The sequence below is a fragment of the Tachypleus tridentatus genome, chromosome 4 (genome assembly GCF_004210375.1).
Source record: "Tachypleus tridentatus isolate NWPU-2018 chromosome 4, ASM421037v1, whole genome shotgun sequence".
Lineage (NCBI taxonomy): Eukaryota > Metazoa > Arthropoda > Merostomata > Xiphosura > Limulidae > Tachypleus > Tachypleus tridentatus.
Window position 1 is genome coordinate 67,016,958 of NC_134828.1, and position 27,330 is coordinate 67,044,287.

Here is a 27,330-nt window from a genome sequence, read left to right on the forward strand (position 1 = left end):
GTAATTATTGCTATCTTCACTCTGTCTCACCTGGTAGATAGTGTATAATTATTGCTATCTTTGATCTTGTTTCACCTCGTAGATAGTGTGCAGTTATTACTATCTCTGATCTTGTCTCACCTGGTAGATAGTCTATAATTATTACTATCTTCGATCTTGTCTCACCTAGTAGATAGTGTATAATTATTGTTATCTTTGATCTTGTCTCACCTGGTAGATAGTGTGTTATTATTGTTATCTTTGATCTTGTCTCACCTTGTAGATAGTGTGTTATTATTGTTATCTTTGATCTTGTCTCACCTGGTATGATCTTGTCAAACCTGGTAGATAGTGTGTAATTATTGCTATCTTTGATCTGTCTCACCTGGTAGATAGTGTATAATTATTCCTCTCCGTAGCTTCATCTGTAGTTTATTCCCAATCGTGATAACATAACAAACTGATTAAATTTAATATGTCAAAAATTAGTCCTATCGTAACATACTAATAACTAGAGCAAGACCGGTACATTGTGATGTCAAACCATTTACACATTTTAATAAAACTATGACTTCAACAGAACTAGTCGAAAGTTTAACTTACCGGAACATTAACGGCAGAGTATTACGTCGTACACAGCGAGAAAGTACAGCAGTGCGTTGTTTGTTGGTCATTGTTATGACAACAAAGTTCTAAAGATAGTTTACTTTAAAAATGAAAATAATACCGAAATATATGAACAGGCAGAGTTGATAAGATGAAAGGCAACAGGTAGCGTTGTTATATGTAACGAGATTGAAGTGGGAAAAAATAGAATAGAAAAAACGTTTGCGCTTATATAGTGCCGTCTCTGTTAGTGCATGTCTTGTATTTGGCACGAAGACTTTCAGCTCAGGAAATGAAGACCTGGTCGATAATGTGGACTTACTTTCATTTCGGAAACTTCAGTGTCCAAGTAATCGTTAATGCAACACGAGTTACCTATCTACGTGTGCGTTGTGTAAGTGTAAAATAGAGAAGCTTTAAGAACGTAAGTTTCGCAGATAGTGATAATTGCAAAATAAGGTAGATAAAATTAACATTGTGTCTATGAATCTGAATGAAGAATACATTTGTGTCATTTGAGGCTCAGAAATTAAACGTTAGCGAGTCTTTCCTGCTATTTCCTACATTCTGACAGAGCAAATGCATCGTCATAATGGGACTGTTTGTATTACTATGTATATTTATATTTTAACTATATTTTTATCTGCTTATGGTTCGCTTGTAGACAGAAGCCAAGTACAGATCTATAATAATCGCTCAATAGATGCAACCTGCTCTCCTGTACGAGTTGTTTGAAGCTTAATAAAATATCTGGTGCATCAGGCCTATAATTTTTTTCGATCATGTTCTTTACCGAAAGGCGCTGGCAAATCATCGCCCTCGTACAACAGATGATTTATAGAAAACAGTCGAAGAGGTTCGGTTTGTTTCGAATTTTGTGCAAAGTTACACGAGAGCTATCTGCGTTTATCGTCCAGAATTTAACAGTTTATCTTTTACCAGCAAATAGTGGGATTGATCTTATTTATAATGTCTCCTAACGACTAAAAAGACGATAATTTTTTGGGGGAACGGGGATTCGGGCTCGTGACCTGTCGATTATGTGTCGAGCGGCCTAACCACCTGGCCATGCAGGGAGGAGTGGGTGATATCATTTAGCTATGACAACAATAAATCCAGGTATCTAACAACAAACTACGCTGCAAAGCTGTTTTTGAGGTATAAAACTGTCAATTTGTTTGTTCGAAATTAAGCACAAAGCAACACGATGGACTATCTGTACTCTGCCCACCACGGGTATTGAAATTCGAATTTTAGCTTTGTAAGTCCGAAGACATTCCGTTCTGCTATTGGGGTGCGAGGTTGTTAGATAGAGCATGATCGGATATAGTGACAAGAAACCTGATGATATGTGGTGAAGTAAGAAAATCATGTTAATATAATGTACTCCACCATTATAAATAGTAAGTAATCACTAAAGTTGATATTCATTCTTGTAAATAATTACTAACCATCTTGTTTTGCAGTCGTAATTATTGTTATAATTCATACTGTAATGGCCTTTCCTGTAGGTGAACCGAGTTCAATTCTTTATATCTGAACTTTGAAAAATATTTAAGCTTCTATAGGGAACCTGGAAAAAAAATCCAATTCAAAAATGTTTCACTTATTCAGTTGGTAAGAGAGAAAAAGAATTTAATGTACGCGCATTTTTAAATCGTCTAAACGAAAGTCAATTTTGCTAGAAAAATAAAGACAAAAAGAACATCCTTTATAAATATTCATTTTAGCTTTGTGTAGTTTCATATTACAGTGAAAGAGCTCAAGTCTAAAGCTTCTATCTACCCTGAGAAAAGTCATTATTTTCTTGTGGCGACATAAGAATCGTCTTCGTAGTTTTGATGAGAAATGCCTTTATTTTATTACAGTGTTATGAAAACCGCTTTGCTTTTTAATATTGTTTATCGACCTCTCATTCAGCCGACTTGAATTAATTTAAATGTTCATATTAAGTCTTCATGGACTGCAGGTGAATACAGGTTTATTAATATAAACTCATACTAGATGGTTACTATTTTTTTCAGTGTTTAAACGTGTCAGATTATCTATGTTTTTAATTTATTAGTGACTCAATACCTTCTTTTATTATGTGTGTGTATTTCTTATAGCAAAGCCACATCAAGCTATCTGCTATGTTTACCAAGAGGAATCGAACCCTTGATATTAGCATTGGAAATCCAAAGACTTATCGCAGTCCCAGCGTGCGACTATTTTATTTTGCTCATGCAGTTTGAATTTTTAGTCCATTTTTAATTTTTTTCCTTTTCTATAGTACACCTATTTCTAATTTTGCAAAGTTTTTGAAAGTTGAGCTGTAAATATTTTTTTACTTTTATATCTGTCAATTTGTTAATGAGTTTTATTTGTGCGTTTTATTATAAAAGTTAAACTGTTTTATTCATTAGCCTATTTTTAAACTTACGTTATTTAATGCCAAAATTTAAACTACGTTTTCTTACTTTCATGTTTATCCCACATTTCTTTTTTGAATTTCGCACAAAGTTATTTGAGGGTTATTTGCGCTAGCCAACCTCTATTCATACCATACACCGCCAACATTTAGTAAACTACTCTTTACCAATGAACAGTGTGATGAATTCTTACATTGTAACAACTCCAGAACTGAAAGAACAAGCATATTTGACGATGGGTTTCGACTCTGTTAACCAAAGGTTGGGAGTCTAGCGCCCTAACTACTAGTTATCCTCCATGTTATTACAATGTACAACAGTAGGGTGAGAGTTAGGACTTAAATTTTTGAAATAAGAGAAAATGTTTGTTAAAGTGTCTTACTACGATGGTGATGATTATGATGTTTGTGTGTGTATTAGAATCCACCAAGGTGGACAAGCTTGATTACCTTACTTTTTTGTAAGATTACTGAAAATTGTAGGACAGTTTACATTAACTCTTTCATTTTATGATTTGTCCTCAAGAAGGAAAACAAAACAAAAAGATGAAAATGATGTGCGTTTCTACTTTGTAGAGTTTTGGTTTGTTTTCTTATAGCAAAGCCATATCGAGCTATCTGCTGAGTCCACCGAGGGGACGTAGAGTTTTGGTTTGGGGGTTAAAAGACAAAAGTTTTATTTGTTTGTTTGATTTTGAATTTCGCGCAAAGCTACACAAGGGCTATTTACGCTACCCGTCCCTAATTTAGCAGTGTGAGACTAGAGGGAAAGCAGCTAGTCATCACCACCCATCGCCAACTCTTGGGCTACTATTTTATCAACGAATAGTATGATTGACAGTAACATTGTAACGTTCCCATGGCTGAAGTGGCGAGCATGTTTGGTGCGACGGGGATTCGAACCCGCGACCTTCAGATGACGAGTCGAACTCCTTAACCCACCTGGCCAAAGACATAGGTAATTAATCAGTTATTATCTTCTACAAAGTAGAGCATGCAATTAGTGTATAACGAGGTAACCAAATATTCAATAAACATGAAAGAAGGCATGTGAACATATCTAACATTATCCATTTTACAATTTTTTTCTTTATTAATGGATATCATTAGCTAGCAGTTAAGGAAAGATAAAGTTTGGTAGTAGTGACAAGAATATGATATCATGCATGTCTTCCGATGGCATTCATTACATAGTTTGTTGCGTAACAGACTGCGTTTGTACTTGACTTACAATATTTCTCTCTTCTTATAGGATTTGTACAAAAAAAATATAAATTTTCTATTTATTTTAATAACCGAAAAGTTTCTCTTCTTTTAACAAGTTGATGAACCTTTCTTGTCATAACGATACATTCTAATGACTTATCTTCTCGACTAAATATATATATTAAAGTACAAGTTGCTGTTTGAAATGCCGACTAAAAATCTGAGGCTATTTGATACAGGAACATACATTGAACTAATTTATCTGTTAAATTTAAATGAACAAGTATTATAAGACAAAAAATCCACAATTAGTAAATATTTCAGTCCCAGAATAAAGAAAATCACGCTATTACCCTTTGTACCAAACTCTCAACAAGAAACAACGCTAGTTTTGTTTTTATCTGAAAGAATTGTCGATGTTTAACTGAGAAATTTAGTAAATCTTATAAGTTTTTTAATCCTGTGAACGACATTTCTGGTAAATTAGTAAATAAAAGAATGTCTTCTTTCACCAAGTTCAAAATGTTAATTCTGTTTCTGTTCTTATTTTTATATGACTGAATAAATTCTTACGTCACTTTTAAGCAAAAACGTGCGTTCAACATGCTCAAATTTAAATTCCTGTCAACATTACTACTTTTAAAGTCTTATTTAATTCTCTTCACAAAAAAGCAAAGCGTCATCTCTCGGAATTTCTCTGTTATGCCTTTATTTATTTTTTGTGCTGTTTTTTTTTAAGTGACTTTTGTTTAGTTACGCAAATTGTTGACATTAACTTCAAAGGTTCTAGATGTTTAAAAACTAAAGATACTTTTCTTTAAAACTAAAAATGTGAAATAAGTGAGAAAATACCAACGTTGCAAATGAATTGTAACTTCAATAATTCAGGCATCACCCTAGATATAAGTAATAAAACAAAAAGAAACCAAATTCCGACAGTTTTGAGAATGGATGAATATTTACTCTTGCAAGGCCCAATAAGATTATACATTTTCTAAATACAGTAATTACAAGCAGTTAAATCTGTAGAACGTCCTTAGCCGTTCTATATAAGAACTTTGAGTTCAGACAAAAACATATTAACATGAAAGATACTTAGTAAGCCTGGGATGGAACACACCTATTTTGTTACCCTTTTCAACTCTGATAAACAAACAAATCTTTTTTTGTAAATTTTCTTAAACATATAATTAATATCTAACAGTAATAACAGGCTAAACATTTTTACTAAAATATGTATTTTTGTTTGAACGAAGCCACGTGGGACTGTCCGCTGTGTCCACTGCAAGAGATCTACCCTTGCCGCATATTTTTACTGCAAACGCTAACTTAACCTCCAGTAATCGTTATTTATAGCTGATTTTGGATAATTACGTTTCATTATCAACAGAAGGAACTGATAGATAGATAATCTGTACTGAATTCAGACTCTCACATAAAGACATTATCTCCTGTCGCTGATAAATTATTAAATATATTTAAAATATTTAATCAAACTGTGCTAAAAATAACCATAATAAACCTGAGGTCATCATGAATATTTTAATTTCAGTTTAAATTTACTGCATGCCTCGTTATCTATCTGGTGAATTCACAATTATGTGCCCCCAGTAGTACAGCTGTAAGTCTGCGGACATACAACACTAAAATACAGTACACATTTGTGCTTAATTACAAAGAAACAACCAGAAAAGAAAACCGTAACCGGTTTCTGGTGGCCCGGCATAGCTAGTTGGTTAGGGTGTTCGACTCGTGATCAGCGGGTCGCGGATTCGAATCACCGTCGTACCAGGCATCCTCGCCTTTTTAACCGTGGGGACGTTATAATGTTATGTTCAATCCCACTATTCGTTGATAAGAGAATAGTCCAAGAGTTGCCTTCCCTCTAGTCTTACACTGCTAAATTAGGGAGCTAGCGCAGATAGCCCTTGTGTAGCTTTACACGAAATTAAAAAAATAAATAAACAAAAACAACTACGAAAAATCCAAAGTGAGTGTTATAAATAACAGTAAATATATCTTGAGACTTATATAATTACGTCGTTTAGGAAAGTTGCACATATTTATTAAACAAAACTCTTTTACAGTTAATCTTTTTACAAAAAACAACAACAACAAACAAAAACCTTTAACAAACACAAACTATTCAAATACAAAATTTCCACTAACCCTAATATAATCCACTAGTTATGAAATAATACAGTTAACCGTTCGAGGTCGCTAAGATAGCAGTGAAGGTGACAGTTTTTTTTTCTTTTATCATGGTCAATGACGACATGCTCCAGCGAGTCGTTATCTGTGGATAATACTGATAAAAATTTATTAACAAATCTTTATTCGTTAATCCTACACTATGGGTTTCCAGTGAAATGAAATATTATCGCATCGCGATCGTACACCTTATGAGCTGTAAACCATTTAATACTCAATACTTGAAGCTCATCCGGTCATCCTTGAATACAACATACAAAACCTCGGTCGAAGTAATCATTTACATCATATGAATTATCCAATTTCTGTAGTGCATATTAATATATTAACGACATGTCAATAACAATTGACCTTATAACAACTAAGCCGTTTGTGTTTTCAGGAACGCTCCTGAAGAAGCTGTAATGCGAAACGTTCAGTGTCCAATAAAACACAAATAATAAATTTGATGTTATAACATATAAGGTAGATTATAACTAGTATTAATGTATCAATTATTGTGGTATACAGAACTCATGACGCTGACGTCATATGTAGATAGTAGTCTGCATGGTATGACGTCTGACAAATATTTTTTTAGTAACAAACCAAGCGTTGAGAATCGATAACAGACGACTGGCTACCTAGGACGCCAAATATTCGGAAGCTTCAAAGCGAATAGGGATACTGCTCTTAGTTTCTGCGTTTTTGTTCACTGTCGTTACAACAATTATATGTATTTCATAGTTTTGTGACAACAACAGAACAACTGTTGTTGAAAGGTATACGTTGTCGGGTTATATAAGACTCAAGTGAGAACGTGTCGTTTTCACAATCTTCTTAAAAATTTATTCACTTATCCCAGCAGCAGTTTCAACATTGGCATCGGCCACCAGCTGTGTATAATAACAATCAGGAAAAATGAAACTTGTAATCTTCTTTCAAAATTATTGAACATAAACTAAATAAATACACCCTGACTATTTGATGATAACGAGACATGTTAACACATTTCAAACGCAACATTTTTGTGAGCTAACTGTTAGTTTAATACGAAAGTTAACAAGCAATTTGTTGTAGCTGTCTACTTAAGTGCAATGCTAAGATGACACGTCTTTTTCCATTTAAATTAGTGTTGTAAAAAGTAAAGCTCAATATTCATGCTAATTTTTTTTTATTGTTGGATTGTTGGCATCTGGTTATTCAGTACAACTGCCAAAGAATATATGTTTTCGCTTCTGGCAGAAGCCCATGAAACAGAATTAACGTACATTTTTGTAACGGTTAAAACGTTCCCTTTTCGACTCAATTTAAAATACTTTAACATACACCATGTTAATCCACATCCTTTTCTGTTAACAAAATTACTTCCTACAATATAGTGAAATGTACCATAGGCTTAACACTTTTTTCTTGTTGTAAAACGATCTGCTAGTTTTAAATTGATAAGTGTAAAAAACAAAACAAAAAAACGATCATTGTGTTCTCTGTATAACTTACTCGATAATATTAATACACAACGCGTGAATTATTATTTTCTGTCCTGAAAAACTAGTTACAAATGTATTTTAACGTAAATTGAATGAGCTCTTTCACGATGTTTTGTCTTAACAGCGTGACAATGTGTACTATTTTTGCTTATGCTAAGCCATAACAGTTACGATCTAACACGTTAATTAACAAATAATCTGCTATAAGTAAAGTATGCCGCGTTCACACTTACGAGCCCCTGGTTGCAATACTTTTCTGTCATCTAAATAACCAATATAAATGCATTGAAACTTACTTTAAAAACCTTTATTAAAATAAAAGATTACAGAAATCTCGCTTCTCATCCGTTGGTTACTTTAAAAGTTTAAATATTACAGAAATCTCGCTTCTCATCCGTTGGTTACTTTAACAGTTTAAATATTACAGAAATCTCGCTTCTCATCCGTTGGTTACTTCAACAGTTTAAATATTACAGAAATCTCGCTTCTCATCCGTTGGTTACTTCAACAATTTAAATATTACAGAAATCTCGCTTCTCATCCGTTGGTTACTTCAACAGTTTTCCATTTACTGCGATAGGTTTCAGATTGAAGAAAGCCTCAACACAAAAATCACAAACGAAGCGATTCTGAGAATTCTTAGTGTTGGAAACTCTGGTCTGGAAGTTGTGAATAATAAGAAAATCAGTATATAGAACTGATATTGTCATGTAAAGCCTTCTGGTAATGAGTAAAGACATTTGAAGACTCTGACAGTTTTTTTGTTTGTTTTTTGCAGCTAGGCAACAAAGTAGAGCACCCCGGATGCCACAGATGGCTTTACAAGAAAACATTTGAAGAACTCCAGATGTTTCAAAGACATGCGACAAATATATGCCACTAAAGATATTAGTACTGTACGTCTCGGTTACTGGGTTGTACTATAGCATCATGTCTGTCGCTTTGAACGTTGTTTGTTGAAAAGCCTTGTACATTCAGTAAGTTTGTATCACCGAACGTAACACATGACAAGCTCTGAAAAACACACAGTGCTAAACTTATTCAATACTATATGTGTTTACCTGATATAATATGATAACCTTTGACATTCTACATAGCGTAGCTTATCTGAAAGTGCAGATCTGACCTTGTAAAACTGAGACCAGCTTCATTGGCTCACATACATAAAGTCTTAATTCTCTAGTCAGCTTTATCTTACGATGAAGCTCAGTAGGCGTTTCTTTCTAATTGATTTTTCTAAAAAAGTACCTCTAAACCATACAGATATTATGCAAGTTATTTTATTATTAAGTATTTATATAGAAACAACATGAATACTATCGTATTTAATTTAATGACCACAGAAATAAAACAAAATATATGTGAAACTGTGGTGTTTTCAGCAATAATTAAATTAAAAAATAATCTTTATCCCAAATAACTATAAAAATTATGTTCTGTTAAAACTGTCACGAGTCAAAGTAAAAATAATGAGGATGTTATATGTTTATGAAGATGTTTAAATCGTAACGACCTGATGAAAGTTTATCATTCTAAATTAATTACATATTGTGGAATGCAGATATAACATGTTTTTCAAAATGAGTTAATTTATTATATTTATACGTGTGCAATCTTCACATAACTAGTGGCCAGGAAAGTCTATAATTTCATTTGGTTTTAGCTATATTTGTTCTTCGTTATTCTCTCGAGATGAGCATCTGGTTTGCTCGTGGGAATTATAGCTATAAAGCTGCAACAAGGGCATGAAGATCGACATAAATCTCGAGGTTAAAACCAGTTATGCTTTAATGGAATGTCCATTCTCGTGTTAGCGCTAGTTACTCTATGTAAATCAGACGTTGCCGATTCGATTAAGTAACGTGAGATTCAGTCAGCCTGGAATGTCATCTTGAGGAAGTTGGTCAGTTTGAAAATAAGTCTCGAAGGGGTATAGCCAACTGATCAATTCAGTAAAGCCGACTGTCTGTCATCCATAAGGTGAAGTGTACAAGCCGTTGATTTGTATTGCGTTAAATAAAGATTATTTTCATTGTGTATCACACTTTGTGTTCAGACCATTTATTTATTAACAGAAACTCAGTGAGTCTCACAGAATGCAATATTACTTTGTAATATATCTTGCTGAATCTCCGTTATGTTGAAGACATACCTAATTAACTCTTTCGAGAAATAGATTTAACTGAAAATAGAAGTGTCGTTAAAAATATTGTATTTTCAGACATCTTTAAACAACTATAGTTGTTGTTTTTACACCACGTTCTGTCCACTGTGGAGAATCGAACCCCAGATTATAGCCTTACTAGTTCGTAAACTTACCACTGACCCACCGACTGACGTTATTATTTGCACAGATGATTCACTACCACAGGAAAATTATACTGATATAAAGTTGCAGTGGATCAGAATGTATCAAAAGTACATTTTGTAATTCTTGCTATTTTGTAGGTAGTTTGATACCAATGAAAATTAACAGCCTGTAAGAAGGATATGTAATAACTATTTTCGACACAAAATATTTATACATTCGGATAAAAGTGATATGTTCAGATTGGGGATATATAATTTTCAAGACAGGGATATCCCTTGTACTTGATGGCATTAGAAAAAAAGGAATTTCAATCAATTTCGTGGACTAGGACCACCCAAAATGAGACATGTATCAAATCATACACCAACCACAGTAAGCAAAGTTTTGGTGTCTTCTAACAGTTTAAAATTTATGTACTGTTGCCTGTGTTAACGTATTTAAAAAAATCTCCCTTTTGAAAAGCGACACAAATTACATATTCAGAAGATACTTCCACAATATATCTGTTCAATCGCTGCATATCTCAAGTAAGCGGAGGATAAAACGGGTCAAGCTGTTGAAGCTAATGACTATATATTTCTGTGTGATTGGACTGTTGAAATGGACACTATATACCATCAGTTATTGTAAACTTGATTAATTGTGGAAAGGACACAAGAAGAAGCATCGCGTTGTTGATATCACAGCCTTACGATGAATGTTTCTGATATAAAAACAACGTTGCTGGGCTATTGTCAAGATGCATGGCGGTCGTGGCCGAATGTGACGACATGGACTGTAACAACGTAGCGAGTCTTTAAAATCGTTTTCATATAACGTACTAATTCCGTATAGCAAACAATTATACAAATAAAAAATATAAAAGAAACAAATTATTTACATTTTGTTGTATTGTAAAAATATTATGTGCAAGAACAACACATTAACACTAATTTTTAAAACTAAGCTACGCTTTATACCAATATTTCATTTATATTTATGGGGCATGTTTCTTGCAATAAATTTGCTCACAGCAACTTTCAACCCTTCTCCCACACATAATGACCACATCTCTTTCCTACATAGTAATTTCGTAATCTCCACCCCAAATGATGCTTAGAGAAGTGATAAAATAGAACAATATATTTCCAGAACTCTTTATTATAGTTAATTTAAAACAAATAAATAAAACAAAACACGCACATAAAAGCATAAATACCTTTAAGAATGCTCTTCAGTTGAAAAAAAAACACACTCTCTGACAAGACTTATTTAATTTATGCTTTTATAGAACTGTGGTTTCATTTATCTGATTCAAGTTAAGAATAACAGAGATTTTTTAAAATATTTATATGTATTTATATATACATTTCACAATTATTTGTATTACTTCAAAGGTGAACAGGCGATTTTTCAGCTCTGCATAGTCCCGACGAAATAATTATTTAAGAATACAACATTTCTGTTGGTATTATGGGCGTACGCGCCAACATAGTAATAACAAAACAATGTCAAATTATGTAGAAATGGACCAGATGTTGGTCACACCTCATCGTGAGTCTGTACAAGAGGAATTTTATTAGACCATGCCCACTCCTACCTTGTTCATTCTTTTTTATCTACCCATTCCTATACGTTCTATTTTTAAAATATTTTTTCCACTTGTTCACACACTTATTTGTACATACTATAATATTATATTATGTACAAATAATAGAGTATATGTGTTGTGTGCATTTTCTTCTCTTATGGTCTGTGCACACATTGTGCATGAGTGCTGTACGTATGATGGAACACATAGTGTGCAATGCCATTTGAGTGATGTAATGTGAGTTGCGGTTATGTGCCTTAATAAATGTGGGTTAATAAATGTGTTAATTATTTTAATTAACCACTTTGCGCTAGTTCTAGCACGTGGTTTCTGTACTATTATTATGTATGGTGCACTTATAGCTATGATAAATATGTTTGTTAAACAACTAGAAGCGTTGATCAGTAGCAGTTAGTAAATGAGTAACTTGTGGTTTTGTAATCTTTTTGTATCTGTTTTCCTGACTTTTTCAAGTGGTTCTATAAATTGTAATTTTTATGTGATTTATTTATCACCCAGAGATGTCTGTCAAATACTTACGTTGTTAAAGGTGTATATGAATAAACAGTTTCTATTGCATATATCGTGTATCCGCTCCACTTCTACTATAACTACTTTTGTACTTGAGGTTTACGCCATTAAAAACTATAAACCCACCTATAAAGCTAAGGTACCCCTACCTCCTTCTTTAACAATGACCTAACCTTTCAAGCAAACTTGGGTAAACTGAGCTAAGCCCAGTTGTTGCCTGAAGTTAACCTTTCGAACTCAGATATACCAAAAGTTTTATTATAAATAACGCTAGTTTTATTTTAATATTTTAAATACTGGCATCCTCAGAAAAATTAATATTTCATGTTAGAAGTAATTAAGTTCAGATTTCTTGTAAGATATTTACTTTCTAGCAAGTTATTAAACTTATTATTATAAAATAGTTTAAAGGCTTTATTAATTTCAAAATTATTGTAACTATTACATGAAAGTTTATCTTTTAATAATTATACATCATTACAGATTGTTAAATATCTTTTAATTTGTGAGATTAACATACTTTTCAAAAATATATGTGGTACCAGACCATTTGTAAAGAGCAGTCTCAAAATGAGAAATCAAAGGTATATGCTGTTAACAAATATGCCCAACTGCACTTCATTTTCTAAAATATTATATAAATCTACAAATTACGCTTTCTAAACTAAATTATTACTGCATTCTAATTCAGGATAAGTTTCAGAAGGGTTAAATATCGGATTATTACTATCATTATGAATATAACGGAAGGTGAATAATACTAAATTTTCATAAATAAAGTTTGTTTGTTTTGAATTTCGCGCAAAGCTACACGAGGACTATTTGCGCTAGTCGTCCCTAATTTAGCAGTGTAGAGGGAGGGCAGCTAGTCATCATCACCCACCGCCAACTCTTGGGCTACTCTTTTACCAACGAATAGTGGGATTAATCGTCACATTATAATATTCCCACGGTCGTAAAGGCGAGCATGTTTGGGGCGATGGGGATGCAAACCCGCGACCCTCAGATTACGAGTCGCACGGTTTAACCCACCTGGCCATGGCGGGCCATTATTAGTAAAGATACCTGTTAACCACATTTAAATACAAATTAGCTCCATAAGAATGCCGATTACCTGTTTAAGTATTTTATTATTAAAGGTTATAATAACATTATAGATACACAAATTAATGAAATGGTTACACTTAATACTTGAAAATTAGTATCTAAAAATAACCATGTTTTCGTTTATTGAACACTTTTATTATATACTTTTTTAAACTTCAGTTTGGTGTATAAGGTAAGAATTAATGTTTCTAATTATTTCAGTACTTGTGTATTGTTTTATTATTGAAAATACGTGTTTTAAAATGTTAAGATATTTTAAAATTTATTTGATATGACAGTTACAGGTTTGGTAATACTATTTAATGAATTAGTAATAAATCTGAATTTAATTGGAATTTTTTTGTAATTTAGAAATTACGTATAAGAGCGGTAAATTTATATATTTATGATCAAAATAAATATCACTTTTTAATAGCTACCGTTAAGTTGTGAATAATTCTACTTTTTCAAGTGCAAATTTATTAACAGTTTGTGTACTATTAATTTTACTTATTTTAATCTGTGCTTAACATTTCATGCATTCAAGTCAAAAGTTACTGTTAATTTTATCAATTGGAGTAATCACAAACTGTTTTTGAATTTCTTTAATTTTTAGTTTAAAAGTAAAAAAAGGGAAGGTATAAAATGTAATTTAACTTCCTTCTTATATTATTTATAATACATACTTTCAAATCCATGAAGAACTGTAAGGGATAAAAATATTTTTTCTAAGTTGAGTAGCATATGCTTAAATATTTTTCTCTAAATTTTGTTATTATTAATTTTTATTTTCAAAATTCTGAATTAAGTTTTTCTTTTTTTCATCACATTCAGATCACTGGCAATAATATGTTTATGAGAAAAAAATCCGTAAAATTATAAATAATACATTCAAAATGTAAAATATTAATATCTCCTGGACAAAGAAGTTCAGTAGATTGTTTATAAGTAAAATACCCTTCTGGTTTATTACATGAGAAACCAATATACGATTGTAATTCTTTTGTAGTAAATATTTTCAAAAAATATATCACCATTTACTTTACGTTTAAAATCTATAATAATACAGGATTTTTTTAGATTTATGTTTTCGTATTATTACGATTAAGAAATATATCCCAGTTTAATCTAAATTTAATTATATTAAAATACATATACACAAAACTACTGTTAATCTCAGCAGAAAACGTTCTCTCTATATAATGTGACCAGACATATTTTAATTTTACTATACTTATTACAATTAAGGAAATGTATTAACTCATTTCCGCAGGTTTAGCACATATAACTTCGTATAAAATATTTTTGTACAGAGATGTTTATCTAATATATAATAAGATAGATATTATAATATTAGCTTTAATTGTTTTATTCTTATTGTGAATATTGTCTTTACTTCCCAACGTTCAAAAAAGCAACATGTAACAGAAATTTTCTAAGAAACACAGGATTGTTAGTGTGACATACCTCATACATGGAGGTATTATTAAAAGTTTTACATACTAGATGCTTCAGAAGTCACTTCCAACGGTCAGGAGATGAATAACAGCAAAGTGATGGGCATAGTGATGTAAGACTCTGTGCACTGACCAACTTGGCCATACAGATGACAACGTAGACAGAGAAGTGACTTGTTCAAATTTCTTGAATATGATTTTGGGCGATACCTTTTATACCCATTGGTACCATTTAGTGTGACCATGATTTCACACTGAAACAACACCACAAGACTGCATTATGTTGTCTTCCACACGGTCAAATTGTTCTAAATACTAAATTTCACAATACTGTGTTCGCAGGGTTCTTGAACATACAGTGTACACGGTAGTTAATGACATCAGGATCGACAAAATATCAATAAACATTTAATGTAAAACTTCAAACAGTTCTAAAGAAGATTTTATGTGGTAAAAGTTGTTAAACAGTGACTTAAAATATTAGAAACTGTGTTCCTTTCTAGCTAAAGGAGCTATAACATTAAATTACGTTGGTAGTGTTTTCTAAAGAAATTTCAAAGTAGTAAAAGTAGTTTTAACACAATTTAGTTTGTTTGAATTTAAGCATAAAGCTACACAATGAGCTATCTGTGTTCTGCCTACCGTGGGTATCGAAACTCGGTTTCCAGCGTTGTAACTCTGCCGACATACTGCTATGCCACTTGGGGTACGGTAGGGCTTTTAACTCAGTTTTTGTTCAGAGAGGTTTACCAACATGTGATAGAATAATGTATTTGAAGCTATCTAATACAGTCACGAACAGGGCTATGCAAATATTGTTGCCAAGTTTGAGAGATGTTTCAAAGCAGAAGCTAACTTCTTCTCTCATAATTCATCGTTACATTCCGTAACAGAAGTCTGACAACAGAGAACCAAGAGTCTAGAAAATCTCGTACTGGAGCAAGAAGGTTTCTATATTTTTTGTTTAAGATAGATTCTGAAGCCTAAGTTAGTTACGCACATCTTTCACTGAACCCTCCATCTTCTCTAGACGCGTCTCCCCTCAACCCACCTTAGATCAACCTCTTCATTTTTAGCTTTATGGCAGCATGTTTATAGCATCTAAAAAGTGCGGTTTTTCATTACTACATTTGAATATACTTTGAAAGATAATAAATAAAACCCATAAATAATCGTTTTCAAACATAAATCATTTCTTGCCCCTGCCCAAAATAAAACAAATTTCATCTTGATCATTTTTCTAACATGTGTCGTTCGTAAAGTGGTACTTACCGCAGATTCCTGTTTCCGCCTACAACAGCTTATGTGTGAGAATTATTACTTTAACATTTATCAAAATCCCTGCACTAAAATATGTTTTCAAACTGTCCTTAGCACAGAGCATTATTAATATTTTGTTTTATTTATGCTCTGTCAGTAGTCAGTATTATATATTGGGTTGAGGAATAATTCGTGAGCGTTTTTTCAAGTTAAAAAAATATATTCATAAATGAAACGCTTTCGCAAAATATTTCATGTCATTTGGTAGATAATTTTTTGCTCTAATAGATGGTGTGTTTGATTTTCATATGTCTTTAATATTTGCTTTCATTTTCAGCTCATTAAATGGAATGTCAAGTGGACAAAATCGAGCATTTTCGACACCATCTGCTTTTCGCATTTAATTTCTTGCAATTTCGTTTAAAACAATGCATACTATATACCTAGGTATTACATGAAATAAAGTATCATAATAAATGTTTTGGGTGTAATGTGTTCATGCATTGAAGTATTGTATAGTCTTGCATGTAATGCTTGAATGAAATTATTTAAAAACGCTCACGAATTATTCCTCAACCTAATATTTTGTGTTCAAAAGCCACGCTCTCAAATTTATTCACTTCGTAATCATGTTGCCAAAGTACAAATTTTGAAGCTTAAAATCGAAATACGTGAAAACTATTTATAAAATTAACAAAAAATTCAAATATCTTTATATTACTTTTGTTCGGTCTTTTACAAGAAACAAACAACAGGAGAAGTTACATCAAATTAATGCAATAGAATACACATATGGTGCTTATTAATTTTGTCCATTAAATATCGTATTATTTCTAAATATAAAGATCACCAACAAAATAAATCTAATTAGTAAGAGACATATGAGATTCTCTTATTCTTCACGGAGGAGAAAAATCCCTTAATTATAGAATTACCAATGAAATACACTAAGTTTTTTAAAACTATTCAGGCATCAAATTGCTTGTGGAGCCATACCTTTGTTGGTTACAGAATCCCTAATAACATGTGTGATACAACAAAAGTTAAACCTTCATTCCTCATTGCAGTTAATTTAATTTTCTACTTTAGTTTCCTACCTATTTGACATAAAAGTTAGTCATTCACCTAATTATTTTGGTCAATTATTTATGAACTAGCCAAGACCAACATATCATTTGCGGTAGTTTTCATACTCTTCGCTCGAATTTTCATGCACGCCATTTAAGTGTCGTTTTTTTGCTGGCATTTTTTGTTAGATCGATAAATCCTGGTCTACTTGAAAAACTTTTGTGCAGTCACACAAACATTTTTTACGTAGATGTAATTTTATTTAATAAAACTACGCGTGAAGTGAACAATAAACTATGGTAATGGTATTTATAACAACGTACAGCTTATGACAACTATGAGTGTTCGTTGTATGATAAGGTTTTACGAGCTGAAAAAAATTCACTAAAACGAAGAATAAATTTCGTACTAAAGAAAAGAAAATAACTAAACGGTGTTTATAGCACTCTAGAAATGAATTAAAACTAAACTGTTCTATAATAAAGTAAATTTAAAGTTGCAATGAAGGAAAACTTAGCTGAAAATGCAAAAACGTCTGAATGCCTTTTCACAAAGTGATAAGCATGAACTTTTGAAAGAAGTGCGCATGCGTACTTTAGACCTAACTAAGTCGATAAAACCAACAGAAACTGTATTTAGTACAATATTGTTGGGTTTTTTAGGAAATTACATGCGAATTAAATGTTGTTTACGTAAAAAACTAAAGTTCAAATCGAAGCCATTTATCACATGATGACAACAACATTTTGCCTCTGTGTAGAAATATCTTTGCATTAAAAAGATAGGATACATAAGAAAAATAGTTAAGGAGATCCTGAATGGAAATGCCAGTATGCAATACGGACTCTTTGAACAAAGGCCTTTCTAATGACATGAGGTTTGGACAAGAAATTTGCGAGAAAAACTTCTGACAGACGAATGCAAGAGTATTACTTGTATGGATGAGTGTTGTAGCTCCCAAAAATATAACTCAATAATGCAATATCTGGATCCTACCAGAGATAACAGTATAAAGGCAAGTTTGTACTTTGAGAATTATAATACTTTTACTATTGACTTTGACCTTAAAGAATTGTATAATATAGTATCCTCGCTATTCTATTCAAAGCCCCTAAAAGCAAAAGAATAACATTTAATGAAGTGACGTAACATTCTGTCTATAGTTTATTATTAAGCACAAAGTTACATATTAGGCTCTCTGCAGTCTGCCATTTTCAGGTATCGAAACCAATTTTAACATTGTAAACCTTCAGACTTGTCACTGTAGGGCACATTCAAAGTAAAAAAGAATTAGAAAATGGGTACCCTGTCAATTAAGCTTATATAATTTGTGCATAAGGGAGAGAAAAATCGTGCCTTTATACAAGTATAATCAACACTTTCATTTTATTTCTACAGTTTTCTCCATTTATAACTGGCCAATGATTTTGTTTGTTCAAGCGTAACATTTTACAATGAATTATCCACGTTGTGCATCCGTTGTATTTGAAACTCGAATTTTAGCGTTGTAAACCTCCAGCTGAGTCACAAAGGTCTTATGGTAAAATGTGTAATATTTATTCTATCTCACTTCGAAACGTATTTCGAGAACCATAGCTCATTTTATTTATTTGCTACATTTAAAGTTATCACGAACTAACTGCTGTGGATTCGTTAAAAATAAAGCAAATATATTCCAAATGATTTGATTCCGAGGAATATTTAGGGAAAAAAAAATGCGAAATCGTAAATTTTTAAAACAATTCTTTGAATTAAAATTTTATTCCAATTAAAATAAATAAATGTTGAAAATAAATATATTTCTTTGACAATCGAAATAGCAACGTTTGAAAAACTTAGTAAAAGTAAAAAAGGTGTTAGATATCTATATAAATGTAATAGTACCGTTTGTTGTAGGTACATGTAACTACTTCGCAGCGTGTAAATGAATTTCAAAAAGGTATGGGATAGGAGGTTCAATTAGATCCATACGGGGGACATTCATTTTCATTTTCGCGTTGTACGTTTACTTATGGACGATTTTATCTTTTTTACAACTACTTCGCTCCTTGTAAATCGATTTTCACCGAATTTGGCGTGGAGGTTCATTGGGTCTATGGTAAATACTTACAAATGTTCAGTTGTGCATTTTGCGGTTTTATGGGTGTTTTTACCACTACTTCGCCCTTTATGGTATGGAGATTCATTGGGTCCATGGGGAGTACATACAAATTTCCAGGTTTTCATTTTGTGCTTTGCGGTTTTTGTGGTCATTTTCGGGCGTTTTACCACTACTTCGTTCTCTCTGATAGATCTTCGCCAAATTTGTAGTTGATGGATACACGAGAAATTACATACAACTTTCCAGTTTTGCATTTTGCAGTTTTTATGGATGTTGTTTTTTTTATAGTTACTTATAAGGGAAGCAACTTTTCATATTCTAAGATAACCTTTCATTAATCATGAATTTATATAACTTTCGTCCAAGAGACGGATATTCCAGTTGGTAACTATAAGTAAACCAAAAAGTTGCTAAAAGCATTGCAGTATCATTTTATTATAATAACTTAAAGTTTAGGGACAAGAAGAGACCTACTGGTCCTTCCCATTCTCTAAGTTAAACTAAAACTATTAAATAAATGAATTTTAAAAATTCTTAAAGCCAGGCCTTATCAGTCATATAGTTAACGGCCCTATCAGTCATATAGTTATCAAGCTTTCTCTTAAACTTATTTAGATTTACCGCTTCCACTACATCGCAAGCAACCTATTCTAGAGGTCAACCACTCTGTTAGATAAATAAAACGGTCTTAACTAAAAATAACTTCTACCTAGCAAAAATTTATATTTGTGTTCGTTTGTCCTACAGTTTTCAACGTTAAGTATGAAAAATGATAATGCCTCAACACTATCAATTCCCTTTACAATCTTAAACACCTCAATCAGATCACCTCTACTTCTTCTTATTTCAAAAGAAAACAATTTCAGATATCTAAACATTTCCTCGTATGACAACCCCTCCATCCAAGGCACCATTCTAGTAACCATTTTCTGAACCCTTTCCAACAATTCAATGTCCTTCCTAAGGTAAGGAACCCAAGACTGAACACAATACACCAAATGTGCCATAACTAGTGACTTATGCAATGAAATAATAACTTATTTAGACTTGTATTCCATATTTATGTAAATACAACCCAAAATACTATTTGCATTACCACTAACAACAACACATTGTTTGGATGGTTTTAAGAGACTGATCAACCATTACACCAAGATCCCTTTCTTTCATGACACTGTTAAGAATATTCACATTCAAATTACGATATCCCATATGAATTATCTTGCGTTATTATTATTAAGACCCCTCTACCATTTATTTGCTCAAATATAATCTTTTTTATTTATTTATTTAGAATTAAACACAAAGCTACACAATGGGCTATCTGTGCTCTGCCTACCACGGGTATCGAAACCTGATTTTTTGTGTGTAAGTCCGCAGACATACCACTGTGCCACTGGGGGCGAAATATAATCTAACTCATTTTTTACGTATTATAATTTATCTCGGACAAGTCTGTGATTTATTATGTTACATACGTTATTTATTACGATTTCAAATTTATCGTTATAATAACGATTATTACAAATATTTATTGCAAATAATGCTTTATAAACAAAAGTTTCACAAACTATATTGAGTCTTCCATCTGGTTTAGAACTGAATATTTTATCTGCAGTACAGGTCTAAGAAGAGCGAATTAATTCTTAGTTGATATTGTTACACTTTCCATAAGATAGCTAGCTTGGCTGGCCTTACATAACTTACAAGCTACTTTTTACCGACGAAGATATTTAATGTCCTCGCAGATGTACTAATGTCCGAAGTTAATTCAATCAAATTAAACGGTTTATAATGTTCGACATCTACAAATATTCCTGATAAATTTCTTTAGTTTTTCAATGAATAAGCGTTAATCACACTTATAACTTTCAAAGGGTGTAATATACTGAATGTAGCTGACCAACATTATTCTACAAGTATCACTCCTCGTGTTGCGATGGCTCATTTATACTCATTAGGCGAAATGCTCGAAAATTCGCATATAACAATATTTGAAGATACGCTAGTGTTTTCGTAAAACATATTTTTTTATTCTTACACTAGTGAATCATCTACAAATTTAGAGAACAGATGGGGCTTGCACAATACTCATTTAACAATAATGTTACATACACTAAATTGAAACAAACACAGATGGTAAAATAATATTAAATCAGTTACTCTTTTAGTGAAGTAGCAACATTCAATACCTTAACATTATCAAAAAATATGTAATTTATTGATTATTATTTCATTTGTATCATTGATGTAAATCAAAAAAAGCAAAAATCTTAAGACTAAGCTCTAAGGTAGGTCACATGTAACATTAATCAGTTTGACTGAACTCCATTTAAAATAACCCTCTGCTTTCTTACAATCCAGCCATTCTTCTTCACAATTAATTAACTTATCCCTCCACACATCTAAAGATAATTTTTCACAAGCCTTTTATTTGGCACGTTGTCAAATAGTTTCTGAAGATCAAATGTATCAAACCTACACTCTTATCCTCATGTATGTAAGCAGTAACATTTTCAAAGAAGGTCAAAATATTTGTAAAGCAAGATTTTCCCTTAGTAAAACCATGTTGACTATTCGACAAAATTTCAAACTTTCTTAAATTATTTTGCAAAGTATCTTTCAACGAACTTTCCCAAACTTCTCTCACAACTGATCTAAACTAATAGGCCTATAATTAACGGGAAAGTATTATTTCCTCCCTTGAAAAGAGGAATGACGTTAGCGAAATCCTGATCCTTCGCCACCTGTTCACTATTCAAGGGCTTGAAAAAAATAATAACAAGCGGCTCACATATCCAATCATTAACCTTCTTTAAAACTCTATATCTAATAATATCTGGGCTTGTCGCTCATTAAACTTCTCAATTTTTTAAAGCTCAAAACTAATACAATCGCCTTGTTTGATCTTGTTTCCATCTAGAAACTGTTCAAAATGAAGAATACTACTCAAATCTTTATTAGTAAAAACTGAAGAAAAACATAATTTAATAACCCAGCCAATTTATAATCATCAGATACAACGCTTCTTTTATAATCCTTCAAGGATCCGATCCCCATTCTAACATTTTGTTTGCTCTTAATGCATTTAAATAAATCCTTACTGTTAATTTTTACATTTTCAGCCAACCTATTTTTCATGTTATAATTTACTGTTTGAACAATTTTTTGATCTTCTATCATCTTCTAAGTCAATTTAAATTTGTGATGCTTTTCTTTAGTTTTACCTCTTACACACTTTATGAGCCAACCTGGATTAGTACTTGCAGCCACCTAACTGAATAGTAATGTCAACCGTCAGGATTAACTTTTCCTTAACCACTTATTCTTTTTACATACTGTATTTCATTTGCATTTACTTAATAAAACTGATCATTTTATAGTATTTTTTTTCAAGTAAAAGTAAACGAACAAAGCTGTGGTGTGAAGTATAAGTGTTTCATATCATACTAGAATTAAATCAAGATCAATTTTTATGTTACTTTATATTTTAAATTAGTCTTACAAGTATACTGTTTTCTGAAAAATTGAGAAAACAATTTATATCAGTGAGAAAACACTTATATCAGATATTATTGTGTTCTTCAGACCATCAAGAGCCAGAGATAATCATAGTTTGTTGAAAGGATGTGTTCTTACTGATTCACCAACTTTATTTCTACATCTATTTCTGTTTATTGCTTCTCTTCAGGACTAGCTCATTCAAATACATACAATGCAACACTGACACAATGTAAATCCATAACAAAGTGTTATAAAAGCCTAATAGGCCTAGACCACTATGTTAACGTTCCAGCTTCAGTTTTATTCATTATAATATCAGATCTTAAAATGGAGATATAATATAGGACTGTTGAATACAAAGGTTTATTGAGCACTACAATTTCCTATATATGTTTAAAATTCCATATAGCCTTATTATAGTTATGGGCCCTATTACTAGTATTAAGCAAGGTCTCTGCAAATTTGCAGTTTAGTTTTGCACTATCTACTTCCTTTATGACGTCGAACCTTTACATGCCACAATTTCTTTCTTTTACCATTTGTAGGAAAACTGTGGAACGAGAGAGATTTGTTGTGCTGTACATCATTTGTGCACATTGGAACACAACATGGATACTATGCCAGTTTTTTTGTTTTTTTTGCCGACCGTTCTTGTCGATTTAAGGTGGCAAACGCATGATATCAGTGAATAAACCCTGTTAGAGCTAATGTCAGTGGATAATTTAAGTAAAAATGTTTTAATTTTACCAAAATAATTTTTCAATCCATTGTATTACGGTTCCACCAACTTTTTAATCGTATTAAATAGTTTATACATACATACAAACACACATATATTTTCCCCACATTTTTACAAAAACATCTCTAAATTTTTTTCTTTAGAATTTATACAAGCTTAATTAGGCCTAAACTACTGTGTTTAATGTGACACTTTCAGCTTTGTTCACCATAATATCAATCTTTAAATGCAGATATCATGTAGATTAACTGAGACTATTGAATAGAAAGGCTTGTTTAGCACTATGATTTATATATATTTGTTTATAGGTAATATTAAAATATTTTTCCAATATACTATCGTATTTGCTGGTGTATAAGATGTTCCCACGTAAAAGACGACCCTGCAATTATTGAGGAAATTAAGTGTATTTCTTTGAGGTTTGGTGTATACGATGACATTTGTTATCAAACAAGTGTAGGATGCTACTTCTATAGAGAACTTCTTAGAAGTTCTTTTCAAAGTGTGCTAAACTGCGCTCTAAAGTAATCAATACAACATAAGTATAGTTTTTATGCTCTTGAAATACTACAAACAGCTCAATGCAACATAACTTAAGTCACAAACATGAAATAATCAACATCAACTTTGCAACGACTTTATCATAGTTGAATTTTTCTGTTACAAATACATAAACATATTTTATAAAATTAGTGTGCGCTTCAGAAATTTTTAAAATATAATATTAGTAATATTTTTATGACAGATTAGACCAATATAATTTGAATAAAAACTTCGATTAATTGTAACTAGTATGCCAAATAAATAACTTCTAGTTACGAAGAATCGAAATACATGATACAATTACAAAGATGTTAATGTAACGCAGTAGATGGCACGATATCAATGCACTTATTCAAAACAACAAACAAATGTAAAAGGAATAATGTGACTTTGGTTACATATGCTATTAACCGGAGAGATCTTACTGGAATTCTATCTTAGAACCTATGTATAAGAGCAGGGGTAAAATTACGCATTATTTTAAGAGTAAACAGTGTAGTTTTATCCTGAGGCAAATACGGTATTCAGTAAAAATTCAAGAATATTATTTGATAAAGTTAACACACTGTTCATATAACATTATAATGAACTTTGTTCCAGCAGTAGCATTTGGTAATAGTTTTGTATTTTTGTTCTTTTCTTTGTTGACTCTTTTAAATTATCTGGTGAAATTAATTCAAAGTCCAGTCAATGTAATGATAATAAATTACATTATTTCCTTAAAGTTTCTACGAGCGTCAACACTTGTACACTGTCGTACATTGTTAGAGGCCTTTCTATAAATGACATTAATTAAGATAAAACAAACTAAGCTAGTTGTACAAAGGACTCGCGATAGCTTACAAACTGACTGGTTCATTTACTTTTAAATCACTTTCTATCTCGAAATAATTCTATCTAGTAACTCCTCGACTATCAACTTTAACTAACCTAACAACGCTTCATGCAGTGTCGTATTCATAGTGTATCTTCAAACATGTTAGAAAACTTTGCGTTTCGTCTTTTGTTTTCTGTATGTTCAAGTTCTGTATTATTAAAGCTTTCTCTCTGGCTAACATTTAAATTACAACACATGAAACATAACTTACCGAATAGTTTTATTAGGACATCACTTTTTACGTATTGCACGTTCTGTAAAATGCGCTTCAGAGAAATAACTTTGTGATACTGTTACACATAGAGAGTAATTATGTGACAAGTCCTATTCTATTTTTTTCTGGAAGAACTAACTGTATAACATTGTTGTACATAAAGAGCATCAATGTTACAAACTGTCTTTATTTTCAAGAACAAGAACTGTATTATAAAGATTAACGTACGAGTTTATCTATTATACACGTTATAGAAAATAATCAAAGTCATACTGTTATATGATTACATCAAGCAAAAAGCAACAGTTTAATTTCCCTGATAAGGTAAAGGCCTTCATATCTAAATACGAGATAGCCATTAGTTTATACATTATTAAAATTATTTCTCACTCCAATTAGTAAACCCGATTTGCCGATCATGCTATTTGAGAAAGCGTTTGGTTTAGATATTTTACCGATGAAATTGTCCAATTTAGAACTCTAATGTTTAAAAATCATGTATTATGGTGTCCATCGTTTATTATTATTTATTTATAATTTAGTAAAGTGATGAGAAACAGACCCATGTAACGATTTAAATTTATAGCATGCTATAACAAACTGACAAAGAACGCTTAAGCTTCAGTTACTCTGAAATTATCTTTGCGGATTTTTTTACTACAAGATTTTGATACAATAATACATTTGCTCTCAAGTCTATTTCAATCTTGTCTTTAGATAAAGGGGAAGATAAGAGACAGATATGGAGGTGGAGCAACGGGCCACTGTCCATTCGTTTTTTGTTGTTGTTTTTAAATAAAATTTGCATCATTTTTAACAGAAAAACAAAATAATTTTTAAGGAAACATTTAACAATGTGTTCTTGACAGTTGTTGTAATTTTTAACTTACATCTCTGTAACGTCTATTGACAAATTGTATCTGCGCGGGCGGGAAATTTCTTTCTTTCTATAATAAAATTACAATGGGAAGTTGGAAAAATCGATAAATGGGGTTAAATATTCTATTTTCTCCACTGCTTTATCCAAAATACGTTAATAAAATGATATCGTGATATAACTTAAAATGAATATTTAGTTGTACTTTTATTTTGGAGAAGATTTGTGATGATACGTCATCCATAATTTTCAAAAGTTGATTTTGTGATGTCACACAATGATGTCATACCATACAATGGACACCTAAGAATTAGTTGACACGTGTACTGAAACAACAGTTATCGCATGTGATTCGCTCACAAATTTTCACTTTTTTTAGCGTTTAGCTGCTCCCCCTTCTTTTGTATTCTTACCCACACTACTGAAGAGGGGGTAGTGTTTTCTTGGGTTTATCAGAGAATTCTAGAAAAATGTTGCTATTTTACATCAATAACAAGAACACTTACTCTAAGGTTTACTTTGGTCATTAGGTATCTGAGTATAATGTTTGTTAACGTTCACCTTGAATATTTGATTACATACTTGGATATTAATTAAAATGCAGTCATCATTGTACGATTTCTTGTAATCTGTTACTCTACTTGTGTGATTAAATTCTTTCAGTGATAAATTAAATCTCGCTTACCCACACATCCAAGAGTGACGACGACGAGGCAGGAACTTTACAAAGGGTGCACAGAAAAATCCATAGGTTTGACCAGCAGATGGCCTCGGTCCTCCCATGACCGGAGGACGAAGTTTGATTACTGGGACACACTGTGACACACTTATATTTTCCATGGTTTTCCAATAGTTAGAGCACGTATCGTCGTTAAAACTATCGTTGTTAAAGGATGCTTTCGTGTCTTCTCCAGATGTTCTCACTGTTTGGATCGAGAGTGTTAACTGGATGTACATGCAAGAAAATTGCAGAAAGCACTCGATGAAGGGTGGTTATATTCTTGAGCTATGGTTGTTTTTCTCACATATAACAGCCTGGGCCAAAGGGCGTAATGTTTGGCAAGGGGCCGAAAACATATGCCTTCACTTTCAAAACTAGAGATGAAGCGTTTGTTGTGGCGCTCAGCCAAATGTTAGCAAATCCATGTCTGTAACAGTTGGTATTGTCGCTGTTTGTATAGATTACGCCTATTTTTTAATAGTGAAGTGCCAAGAACGTCTGACAAGAAGAAAAAAGACGTACATCCTTATTTTTAAGAGATCTCAGAGTTTATCACTGTCATCTTTGTACTTGATAATAACAACTTTGTA

General features: G+C 31.9%; 1 protein-coding gene across 3 annotated transcripts in view; it reads right to left on the minus strand.

Moving 5' to 3' along the window:
* LOC143249348 (3',5'-cyclic-AMP phosphodiesterase, isoforms N/G-like) overlaps positions 1–27,085 on the minus strand; it is a 163,579-nt gene extending 136,494 nt beyond the window's left edge. For 2 of the 3 annotated variants that reach the window (XM_076499050.1, XM_076499049.1), the window contains exon 1: positions 26,705–26,870. Coding sequence is in view for 1 of the 3 variants with exons in the window: in XM_076499028.1 (XP_076355143.1) it covers positions 26,705–26,976 (272 nt within the window). In the remaining 2 variants the exon portion in view is untranslated. Of the gene's footprint in view, positions 1–26,704 lie in introns of all 3 variants that reach the window. The other variant, XM_076499028.1, reaches the window with a different exon arrangement.
* Between the last annotated feature and the right edge of the window lie 245 nt (positions 27,086–27,330).